Here is a 12,959-nt window from a genome sequence, read left to right as displayed (position 1 = left end):
AAAAGCTAAAAGACTAATAGTGTAATGGCCCAAATTTGAGGTTATCGGAACAGTGGTTTCGGAACCACAAATCCGATGAGAAAAATTTTATTTTTCTTATATTTTTATGGTTTACAATTTCACAAAATGATTTTTTGAAAATTTCGTTCGAAAATTTCGATGTTTGGGCACTCAATTTAGTCAAAAGGACTAAATTGTAAAAAGTGCAAAAGTTGAGTTCTACATGTTAGAGGTGTCCAATTGTTATGAAACTTTAAATTGGAGGTCCTTATATGGTAATTATACCATTGGTAACTTGGTAGACAAAAATGGACATGAGATAAGTGAAATAGAAAATTTTTAAGTTAGGGGCAATTTGGTAATCTAGTAATTAAAATGAATTAAAAGGGAAAAAGATGGCAAAAATCATCTTTGTAATAGCCCGATCTTAGGCTTAGTCGGAACAGTGGTTTCGGGACCACAAATCCGACGAAAAAAAAATGTAATGGCTTGAATTTTCAGAGGTGTCGGAACGGTGATTCGAGATCACTAAATTCGACAAATGGGTAGAAAATATTATTAATTTAGTAAGTATAAGTTAAATATGAAGTTAGGAAAATTTTTGAAATAGTGAATAGTGCACTATAAATAAATATTAAAATAATTAGAATCGAAATGAGGTATCAAGACCTCGGGGATTTTAAACTGAGCCATAAATATTTTTATAAATATTTATGGAGTGTTAAAAAGTTAGTATTAAAGTTTCGTTAAGAAATTTTAAAGTTCCGATAATTAATTGAACAAAAAGGACTAAATTGTAACAAATGCAAAATTTTGGGGAAATGATTAAATAGCTTAAATGATAAAAGGAAGAGGGCTTAAAAGGCAAATAGACCCAAGGTCTATTTGGGCTGGACGGCAGAGGCATGAAATCAGCAAGAAAGTAAGGAGAATTAAGGGCAAAATTGGAAAATTGCAAAATTTGCTTAATAAAGTTAGGACCCAAGTGGAATTATCTAGATTTCTCTTCATTTTTCCGAATTCTCATCAGCTAAAACACCATGGAAGGGCTTCTTCAAGCTGGTTCTTCATATTTTTATTACAAGTAAGTTCAATTCTTGACTATTTCTTGAAATTTTTGTATTTTTATGACTTTTACAACTAGGCCCACTTGTTAAATCCATTAGTTTTTGATTTTATGAAAGAAGTTGAAAGTTGATATGAATATGTGCTGGAAGTATATGATGATTTAGCATGAAATTAGAGCTTTAAATTATTCATATGCTGATTTTATTGAAAGAATTGAATAGAAAGTGAATGTTTGGGACCTAATAGTAAAAGAGTTTGAAGATAGAGTTATATGTGGGAATTCTGAATTTCAATAGTTGTGTAACAACTTATAATGTCTAGTAAAGTACTAATTGAGAAAATTAGATTAATTGAGGGGTTAATTGAGAAAGGACCGAATTGTATAAACTGTGAAATTTGGGGCAAAATGGAAATCAACATTTTGCACTAAAGCAGTTTTGGACAGCAGCAGTAGTGTAACTTTGAAAAATCACCAAAAATTGTAGAGATTGAATTAGAGGATGAATAAAATATGAAACTAAATCTTATTGAGTCTAGTTTCTTATAAAAGAAATGATGTGAGCAATGGAATTGTAAATCATGAGATATAATAGATTTTGTGAGACAAGGTCAGAATGAATTCGGGTTCCCCTGTTCTGACTTTGGAAAATCATTAAAAATTGTACAAAAATGATTATGAGTTATAGTTTATATGGTTAGAATCCTTAATGAGTCTATTTTTAGAAGAAACAAGCTAAAACATCATCCGAATTCTGTACAATGAGATAATTAATTTTTAGTGAAGAGTGGTCGGAACTGTCAGACAGCAAAACAGGGGAAACTTTAGAGAATAAACTGTACTATTTGGCTGAACCAAAAATTATGAAAATTTTATGGTATGAAGATATGTGAGTCTAGTTTCAGGGAAAATTAACGGATCTTAATTTGGAGCTCTGTAGCTCCGGATAAAAATAATTTAGTGACTCTGACTCGGATAAACAGCTTTGAACATACATGTTAGTGAATATTGAAATTATGGTTAATGTTGTTTAAGTGTGTTATACACATTAAGGATATGGAATGGAGAGGAGGAGGAGGAAAATTGGGAAATATATGAATGATTCGTGTATAAATGGTCATATGTTTGATTATAACTCATAAACGATGAAATATGAATGATGCTTATTTTTGTGCATTATTGGTCATGGTTTAAGCTCATGTGTGAAAATAAAGTTTCATAGTATGTGTGTATGGTATATTCAGTATATGATTTGGCATGAAATAATACCATGAATGGTTTATGAATTAACACATGTTGGTAAGCCTGATATATGAATAAATGATCAAATTGAGCGGAACGCCGGATTTGAGTACTTCTGATCAAGTGACAAAGTGATAAGTGGTAGCTTTAGCTACACTTATCTGATCAAGTGACAAGTGGAAAGTGATAAGTAATAGCTTCGGCTATACTTATCTGATCAAGTGACAAAGTGATAAGTGATAGCTTCGGCTACACTTATCTGATCAAGTGACAAGTGAAAAGTGATAAGTGATAGCTTCGGCTATACTTATCTGATCAAGAGACAAAGTGATAAGTGATAGCTTTAGCTACACTTATCTGATCAAGAGACAAAGTGATAAGTGACTACACTTATCTGATCAAGAAACAAAGTGATAGGTGGCTACACTTATCTGATCAAGAGACAAAGTGATAAGTGGCTACACTTATCTGATCAAGAAACAAAGTGATAGGTGGCTACACTTATCTGATCAGGGACAAGTGATAAGTGATCATACGTAAGACCATAGTTATACTATGGCAAAGTGAAAGTGAAGTACTCAATTTTCCGTGACCGTTCCCTAATTTGATTAAGGATGGTAAGTGACAAATGGGCCCAAAAGAATTAAAGTAAATGGATAAGTGGTAGTGTATTTATATCAGGACGATGTTGTTATTCAAACTAAAGTGATATTTTCATTGCTAAATTGAGAATTTCATAAATGTGTTATTGAATGGTATAATCAATAAACATTGAGTTAAATGGAAAATACGTATTAGTTTTGAATTTGATGTCATTGAATTGTACGTGAATTAAATGGAAATTGCTAGTGATATGATTTAAATTATGAGCATGAGAAATTGCGAATTGAATGAAATGGAAATGAAGCATTAAATTGCATGAGTATGTATCGGGTCTGGTAGGCCCTAATTATTATGATTATAATATTTTGAGGATATATTGTGAAAAGTTATAGAAACATGTTAATTATTTTGAAAGTTTTAATTTTGATGAAATTTTATAACTCGGTTAAATACGTTTACAAGTGTATGTGTTTTGGTAATGCCTTGTACCCTATTCCGGTGTTGGATACGGGTAAGGGGTGTTACAATCTTCTTCATATGAACGAAATCAGCAAGGGGGGAAGCCATAGTTAGGGTTTTCAAGCTTCCAAGCTCCATAGTAAGTGATCCCAAGCCCCGTTTTTAATGTTCTTTACGTTTTTGAGATCCTGGTAGCTTAATTTAGCTTATTCTAGCAATAATTTAACCTAGGGTTTATATTTGGAAAAATACCCATAGGTGAAAAGTGTTTATTTTGATGTTTTATGATAGAATATGAAGCTAGAAATTATGTTAAACAACTTTTTCTAAGCGATTTTAAGTGAGAACGAGTAAAACGACATAATCGGTAAAAATACCTAATGTTCATAAGTACATGTTAGAGTGGGAATTTGATGTTGCCATAGAAGGGAAAAATGTTCAGAATGTTATAAAACATAAGAATAAGAGATGAATTTTAATTTCCGAGCCTTGGGGCAAAAATGTAATTATGTAAAAGTTTAGGGGCAAAATTGTAATTTTGAAAAAGTTAGAGTCGAGGGCTGTTTTGATGAATGTGATTATTAAATAAGTTAAATTTACTATTTTAGATCAAGAAGTACGAAACTCGAGGTTAGACAAAGGGAAGAATAAAGTTGAAGACTAAGTTGGTGAATTTGGCTATAATTGGTACCGAGGTAAGTTTACGGTAAATAAATGCAATATTTCAATATTTATTATTAATGCTGTTAATTTCCAGCAATTATGAATTTATTTTATGAATTTATTTGATGATGATCCAAGCATGAAATGATAGAGAATTAAAATTTAAAAGTCCCGTTGATACATAAGGATGGTACTGGATACGAATGTCATGACATTTGGGTAAAGAGATCCCATGTAAGACCATGTCTGGGACATGGCATTGGCATCCTTAAGATCATGAGAGGTCCCCTGTAAGACCATGTCTGGGACATGGCATGGGCACCGAGACGAGAGGTCCCATGTAAGACCATGTCTGGGACATGGCGTTGGCACCGAGATGAGAGGTCCCCTATAAGACCATGTCTGGGACATGGCATGGGCACCATCACGAGAACATCCCATGTAAGACCATGTCTGGGACATGGCATGGGCACCATCACGAGAACATCCCATGTAAGACCATGTCTGGGACATGGCTTTGGCATGTTATTATCAGAAGAGACCCGAGTATCCTTATTATTCCAATGTAGCTCAACGGGCTTGTAAACGAATCATGTTCATGAAAGTTCAGTTTAAAGCATAAATGGCAAGCTCAGGTAAGTTGTAAGACTTAAGAACTTATTATACTATCAATTGATGTTCAACGATGCAGCAAGGATTGAGTAAGTTATGCACACAAGTATTCTAAGTAAACAAGTAAGAGAACTAGTATGAGATTAACTAAAGAGTAAACTAGAGATATAGACATTGAGTTTAATTATTTAAGTTAAATATTGTTATTTATTTGCTAGTAAACTTACTAAGCTTTATGCTTACTTCTTTTATTTCTCTTTCCCTTATAGTATTGCAAAGCTACTTCAAGGATCCTAAAGAAGTCGGAGATCGTCCACACTATCAACTACAACTGCTCGGTATTTTATATCGAAACACGTTTGAGTTATGGCATGTATAGGGATTTAGTTATTTTGTATGTTTGTAATGATGATTTTGCTAATGAGTGATGTGTAAGTATTTGATGATGTATGGTTATTAAAATGATTAAGGATGAAGGTGTTTGTTGTTATGAAAGATTAGGTGATAAATTATGCATGGAAATCATGAAAGGATAAAATTTTGCAAAGAAACAGAATTCAGGCAGCACAGTGACGTGAATTTGAAAAATCACCCAAGATAGTATAAAATGAATTAGAGGGTGAATGATATATGGAATTAAAGCTTGTTGAGTCTATTTTCATGGAAAAATAACGGTGTAGAAAAAGGAAATTTATATTTTAAGATATGTGAATTTTAGTAAGATAGGGTCAGAACTGTTTTTGGAGTCCCCTGTTCTGAGTTTAGAAAATAATTACAAATTGTACAAAAATGGTTATGAGTTGAAATTTACATGCTTAGATTTCTTAATGAGTCTATTTTCTGTAGAAACAAGTAAGAACTTCATATGAAAATCCTACAGTGAGAAAACTTATTTTTAGTGACTAGAGGTCAGGGCAGTCAGGTGGTGAAACAGGGGAGACTTTAACTAATAAACTGTACTAATTTGCTGAACCAAAAATTCTAAAAATTTTATGGTGAGTAGATATATGAGTCTAGTTTCAGGGAAAATTTACGGAATTAAATTTCGAGTTCTGTAGCTCAAGTTATAATTAATTTAGTAACTGCTGCGCGATTGGACAGATTTGCTGCGAATAATGAAATAAATTTTCAAACCTAGTTTTTATGCTCCGAATTGGTAAGATAAGCTAAGTAATGCCTCGTGCTCGACTCCGGAAACGGTCTCGGGTAAGGGGTGTTACAAATAGTGGGTGGGATGATCTAGAAACCAAAGAAAATTGATGAATAAGGACCAAATTAAATAGGTGAAGAATTATGAGGGACTAAATTGCAATTGTACCAAATTAAGTGATGACTCAATAATGGAATTTTAAAAGATCACGAAGGGCAAAATGGTCAATTGAAAGAGAGAGAAATCTAGAAAGTAATGATGATGTTGGTGATATTTTGTAGTTATTTAATTAGATAATTATTATTTATTTAATATTTTAATAAGATATTTATTATTATTTTATTATTTTATTTAGTATATATATGTGTGTGTATGGAAAGAAAAAAAAAGAGAGGGAACAACACCATCATTTTCATGCATCCCACGTTAGAAAGAAAAGAGAAGAGTAAACTTTCATTTCTTTACAATTTAGTCCTTTCATAAAAAATTCACCATTTTCACCTAAAAATTAAAAGAATTTTCATAGCTACCAAGAGAGAAAAATGTTAAGGAGACTAAGGGGAGTTTGACTATCAAGTTGGATTCAATAAATAGAAGCTGGAGGAGAGAGGAAATCAAGTTAAAGATTAAAATGAATGGGAAAAGGTAAGAATTTTAATATTTCAATATATTTTAAGTAGAGTTTATGATGTAAGGTAATATCAAAAGCATGAAAATGATGTTAAGGTAGAGTTTTCTTATATAAGGATCCATGTTCTTGATATATTAGTGAAGGGAAATGAGAGAAAATAATGGGAAATATGGTAGAGAATGGAAATAAGAGTGTTATAAACTTGGTAATCAATATGTTGCACTAAAGTAGTTTTGGACAGCAGCAATAGGCTAACTTTGAAAAATCACAAAAAATTTTAGAAATTGAATTAGAAGCCGAGTGAGATATGGAATTAAAATTTATTGAGTCTATTTTCATATAAAAGAAATATATAAAGTAACGGAATTCTGTATTCTGAGATATTTATATTTTTGTGAGACTGGTTCAGAATGATTTTGAGATCCCCTGTTTTGACTTGGAAAATTTATTAAAAAGTATACAAAAATAATTTTGGGACATAATGTATATGGTTAGATTCCTTAATGAGTCTATTTTTATAAGAAATATCTGTTAACATCATTTGAATTTTTTTTAAAGAGATAATTAAACTTTAGTGAAGAGTGGTCAGAACTGTCAAATAGCAAAATAGGGGAGACTTTAATGAATAAACTGTACTAATTTGCTAAACCAAAAATTCTAAAAATTTTATGGTAATAATACATGTGAGTATAGTTTCAGGTAAAATTAACGGATCTTAATTTTGAGTTCTTTAGCTCAAGATATAAATAATTTAGTGACTATGACTCAAATGGACAACTTTGAATATACATATAAGTAAATAGTGAAATTATGGATAATGCTACTTATAAGCATATTATATAAATTAAGGATGTGGAATGGAGAGGAGGAGGAGGAAAATATGTATGAATATTCAGCTAGCATAACTAATTTGCATGTTTTAGGCTCAGGGACTAAATTGAATAAAAGTAAAATTTTATGGGCAAATTTGTAAAAAAGTTAGAAATGACCAATTTACATGAAGTGGATTATTTTATTATTTAAAATTGAAAACTTGAATAAAATTATTAATTTAGTTCAAGATCGAGGAAAAAACATATTTTAATGAATAAATTGAAAAGTGTTGAAATTATGAAAAATTCTGATATTTTATAGAATACATGGGTAGTTATCAATTTGTATGAGAATAACGACTAGAAATAAGGATTAAATTGCAAGAATTTTATTTTTAAATGCATGAAATATCGATATAATGAATTACCTGATTTATGTTTATGAAGAAATGGAAAGAGAATGATATTTATCATGATATGTCAATATGTGATTATCTTTGATACGTTGATATAAGGAAATTAAGTATATTGAGACGAACAATAAATTCAAGTAAAACATGCCGAGAAAAATAAGTATGTTTAAAGGACAATATGATTGATTTTAATTAGTTCCAAATATGAACGTTAGATGAAATAAAATATCTAATAAATAAATCAGTAACTCCGGTAATGCTCCGTAACTTTGTTCCGGTGATGGATTCGGGTTAGGGGCGTTACAAAATATGATTTGAATGTTCATTGTATGAAAAATTGATAAAACATTGATATAATTGATAAAAAAGGGAAGAAATCCCGGTTGAATGAAAGGAAAATTCGATGGATCTCTGAAAAGGAATTGACGGTAAAAATGATCTAGCCTAGACGGGTGATCCTATCGTGATATAGCCCTTCTGAAGAATATGTGTAAAATGGATTAAGCCCGGACGGGTAATCCGAATTAGGGTATGAATTTAGCCTATAATGGTAATTCAGATCCAAGCTCATTAGAGTAATTGTCGTTGCTGGGGATTTAGCCTGAACTGGTAATCTCAACAATACTCTATGAGTTTATATTACAGGGGATTTAGCCTGAACTGGTAATCCCGCTATAAAAATGAGGTTCGCGGGAGTGTGCTCTCTGAAATGGAAATGTGCGCACATGAATATGAATTGACAGACCCGGAATTGTACACTAAAAGTGTACCTTTGAAAATCCATCGAAATTCTGAAAAATTCAACGGGATAAATATGAGAAATAATAAGGGTAATAGAAAACATGGAATTGATGAGCTCATCAATCATTAGTCCTTGTATTGAATTCATACGATGTTATTTGATTAATGTTTTGGTTGAGTTTGTGCGTGATAGGTAAATGGTAAATTGAATGGATGTATGGATATTTATTGTATTGTATTGAAAATATTAGGTAAGTATAATTCTTATTACATGAGCTTATTAAGCACAATGTGCTTACCCTGTTTCCTTTTCCCTTATTTTGTAGTATTAAGAGCTCGAAGGTCGGATTGGGTTGGAGACACGTCACACTATCAACCTCAACATTTTGGTATATCAAAAAAATTTATTTTAGAAATCAATGGCATGTATAAGTTAATAAAGTAAATGTTAATATGAAATGAATGTGAAGTTAGCCATTGGTATGGCTAACAAATCTTGGTTTTGGTATGTGATGAGGTTATCTTATGTATATGCATGAATCTATCTTGAAAATATGTTGAATTGGATTGGTTGATTTGGATTGGTCTAGATTTAAAATTGCAAGGAATGTTAGATATCTATATAAAAGGGTTATATTGAGTTCATAAAAAAAATTGGGTTTTGCGAAAAATTTTCTATGGTTTCGATTTAATCTCAGTTTGATCCCGATGTATGTTTTAGGCTTCGGAGACCCATCTATGGGATATCATAACATGTTTCGGTAAACGAATAGTATTTAACTCGTAATAATGGAAAAATTAATTCGGTAAACTTCGGTAATGCCTTGTGCCCTATTCCGACGAGGAATACGAGTAGGGGGTGTTACAATTTTGTAACAAAACAATAATGTTAATGACTAAAATGTAACATTTCAAATATAAGTGACTAAAATATAACTTGAGACAAATAACAGTAACTATTTTAATAGTTTAGCCAACCATTTATAACTTTATGTATTTATTTGGGAAAAAAATAAATATCAACGTGAAAAAAATATATATTTGTGAATTAAGCTTTTTATTATCAAAACATTAACTTAATTGATTGTTTTTAATTTTATTATAATTTAAGTTTATATACATTTCATTGAATTTAAATACTTATTTTCTACTTTTAAGATATTATTTTTAATATATACATTTATCTCATTTGGAAGCAATGATAAACAACATTACAAATATTTTCTACCACATTTTTCAACTTTAATAATAAATTCATCATTAAATAATGGTTGAACTAGACTGATCGGATTAAAATTCAATTAGAATATAAATCTAATTGAATAAAGAATCAACATAAATTAATTAAATTACAAATCAATACAAAACGGGATTAAATTGATAATTTAACTAAACTTTTATAAAATTTTAAATTCAGATTAAATTAATTGATGTAATTGATTATATTTTTCTTTCGCAAAAACGGAAAAAAAGCGAAAAAGAAAAAAAATATGGGTTAGGCGGTGATAGGCACGTAGCTTAGTTAAAACGCTTTCATTTGGAAAAACGGAAGCATCAAACAGCAGGGAATTTCTCACATCAAGTTTCCACGCTATCCATACTTTCAATTATTTTCTTGGAAGAGGGCAAAACCCCTAATTTTGTCTCTGATCTCCCAAGGAAGGAAAAGAAAACCAAGAAATAACGAAATTTCGAAAGGAAAAAAGGATGGTGTTTTACTTCAAAGCTCGACCAGAGGCTGGCGATTACACCATTTTCATGGGTCTCGACAAGTACGAGAACGAGGAACTCATCAAATATGGCTTCCCCGAAGACATTTGGTAATCTTTTAAAATTCTTCCTTCGTGTATTTTCTTATTGGAATTTCATTATTTGTATTACAAATGGAAGGTCTTTATTTTTTCTTTTCTATATATAAATAGAATTTGAATTTAGTTTTTCATTACAGGTTCCATGTGGATAAAATGTCTTCTGCCCATGTTTATTTAAGACTTCAAAAAGGTCAAACCATCGATGATATAAGCGAAGGCTTGCTCGAAGATTGTGCTCAGCTTGTTAAAGCTAACTCCATTCAAGGTTTGTTTTAATTTCATCAATTTCCAGTTTTGTAAAATGTTAGTGAAACATTCTTTTGATATAAACCAAGCCGCATTTTTAATGGTTTGTTTTAATTATTATGCGAGGCTAGGCAACAAGGTGAACAATATTGACGTTGTTTACACTCCATGGTCCAATTTGAAGAAAACCTCTTCTATGGATGTTGGTCAAGTTGGCTTTCACAATTCTAAGATGGTAAACTTCTTTATTACTATTTATTTGTTCTTGTATTTGCTTCATAAGTGGATGATGTATATCAATTGATTTAGGTCCGGACCCTGAGAGTGGAGAAGCGAATAAATGAGATAGTTAACAGGCTGAACAGAACTAAAGTAGAACGGACACCTGATTTGAAAGGTATAAACATACCCGCGGTTCCATTTTATGCTCCGACTTAGCACTAAAGATAGTATTGTCGTTGTTTATTAAGAATTTTGGTTTGGTTTATGTTATCCTTGTTCTTTCTTTTATCTTATTCTCCATCCTACTTCAGTTGAAATATTTTATTTAATCTTGATATAACTGACACCACATAATACAATACATTGTTGGAGCTGAGAGAGAAGCAGTCAATGCAGCGGAAAGAGCTGAGAGAAAGCAACATATGAGGGAAAAAGTGAGTTTCTTTTTCTTTCCCTACTGTTCTTTTTTTTCCTTTTCTTTTTTGTCAATTTGATATTGGCTACCTCAGGTTGTGTTTTATTTAAATGGGTGTGCTATAGGACATGAATATCCTAAATGGTTGTATCATGAAAATGAAACTTATCCTATTCTTTTTTACTTAGGGTAAAGAATTAGTTTATATGATAGCAGATTCTTGAAGTTGAGGCAGGATGAAAGTTATCCTGCTCGATTTCGCTTAGGATAAGAACAGTTTTACCATGGTAGATTCATGAAGCTGAGACAGGAACAAGACAAACTACGAAGATTAAAGAATATAAGCTGTCATTTATTTAAATATGCATATAACGTTGTAGTTCTATTTCTATATGCATCACATGATCTTAATATACTTGAATTTTTTTCTTGTTCAGTTTCCTGGACCAATTATGTATATGTGATAATAAAAAATGGTAAAATGACTTGAAACTACGGTCACAACGGCACATGTTTGAATGGATTTGTTTCCAGCTTCGTTTTGCTGCTACTAAGTCAGATATTTGCTTTGAAAATCTGAACTTCCTGTGGCTGTGTTGATATGAATTATCAATACTCATACGGATAGGTGCTAAATATTGGAACATATTATAGAATTCATGGATTGTAATCAGAAAATCTACAGATTATAGTGTTTTCCTCTCTATGCATGTACACATATGTACAAGCATTCATATTCTTTTTTGGATATCTAAACTGAAAACCCAATTGATTTATCTGGCAGAAACGACGTGAGGAGCTAGAAAGGCTTGAAAAGGAAAGACAAGCGGAGATAAGAAGCTACAAGGGTCTCATGGTATCTGAAAAGATGACATCCAACAAACAAATTGCTGAGACGAGCAGATCTTTGCAGGAACTTGAAGAGGATTTTATGTAGAAGATACTGGTATTCATGTGGGAATTAACGATGATGATGGGTGCCAAAAACCTGCTGCCCTTCAAGAAGGTGGTTTGTTGTTGGTTTACGATTGATGTTATGTGCCTTGTGAATAAGTCACCTCGGTTTTGAATATCTTACTTTCGAGGATTTGGGTAAGAAAAGAGACAACATGGAATGGAAACTGACATATTATGAGAAATCTATGTAATTGTTTGTCATTTGCAGGCTTCAAGGAGTAGAATGAATCAAAGATTGAGGATGAGTGAGATGAACTTCTGTTATGGTCTTAGTACATGATAATAAAGCATAATTCATATCTCTATTGCTGATTAATAAAATCGTCGTTTTTCGATTTAACATCATAAATTTGGATTGCAAATTTGCATATGCCATATTACCACGGTTTTGATTGCAAATTTTGCTTATGTTTTACCACGTAAACCCATTCATTGGTGCTATCCGGACCTGGGATGACAAGGATTGGTTGTCCAAAAAAAAAAAAAAAAAAAAGAAAAAGACTCCAGTTAATCGGACATAGTGTACGAAATTTTAAGATTTCAACATTGCAAACACAAAGTAATTATAATAAAATTAAATTATTATGAGTGTATTTTATTTTAATTTATATAAAATTAATAAAAAAATATACACGATGAGATTTAAAGTCAACTTTTAAATATTATTTTTATCCTTTTAGCTAAAATTTCATTTACTTCAAAGATGTGATTTCAATAAAGATATGATTACAATAAAATTTTCAATCACAATGTAGCATATTAGTTGTTAGGAATTGAAAAAATTATATGGTTAAATAACTTGGGGTTATTGAAAACTAAAGATTCAGTTGTAGAGAAAATCACGTAATTGCATTAATAACAAGATATAAAAAAAATCATCCTTGTAGTAATTGTTTGTGGATTAAATGCAATTTTT

At 31.1% G+C, this 12,959-nt stretch overlaps 1 protein-coding gene across 1 annotated transcript; it reads left to right on the top strand.

The window, feature by feature from the left end:
- Positions 1–9,847: 9,847 nt before the first annotated feature.
- On the top strand, positions 9,848–12,383 carry LOC121229246 (coiled-coil domain-containing protein 25). Its single transcript, XM_041112948.1, has 6 exons — positions 9,848–10,212; positions 10,341–10,468; positions 10,581–10,684; positions 10,759–10,846; positions 11,044–11,105; positions 11,871–12,383. The coding sequence occupies exons 1-6, from the start codon at positions 10,100–10,102 to the stop codon at positions 12,021–12,023; spliced, it is 648 nt and encodes a 215-aa protein (XP_040968882.1). The 5' UTR covers positions 9,848–10,099; the 3' UTR covers positions 12,024–12,383.
- The last annotated feature ends 576 nt before the right edge of the window (positions 12,384–12,959 follow it).

The sequence above is a fragment of the Gossypium hirsutum genome, chromosome A05 (assembly GCF_007990345.1).
Source record: "Gossypium hirsutum isolate 1008001.06 chromosome A05, Gossypium_hirsutum_v2.1, whole genome shotgun sequence".
In the NCBI taxonomy this organism is placed as follows: domain Eukaryota; kingdom Viridiplantae; phylum Streptophyta; class Magnoliopsida; order Malvales; family Malvaceae; genus Gossypium; species Gossypium hirsutum.
This window is presented reverse-complemented; position numbering and strand designations above follow the sequence as displayed.

Bases quoted from the DNA above. Each gene is read 5' to 3' on its own strand.
- LOC121229246 (XM_041112948.1), top strand. From the start codon at position 10,100: ATGGTGTTTTACTTCAAAGCTCGACCAGAGGCTGGCGATTACACCATT. The intron at 10,847-11,043 runs GTATAAACATAC...ACATTGTTGGAG, and splicing joins ACGGACACCTGATTTGAAAG to CTGAGAGAGAAGCAGTCAAT. The intron at 11,106-11,870 runs GTGAGTTTCTTT...TTTATCTGGCAG, and splicing joins AGCAACATATGAGGGAAAAA to AAACGACGTGAGGAGCTAGA.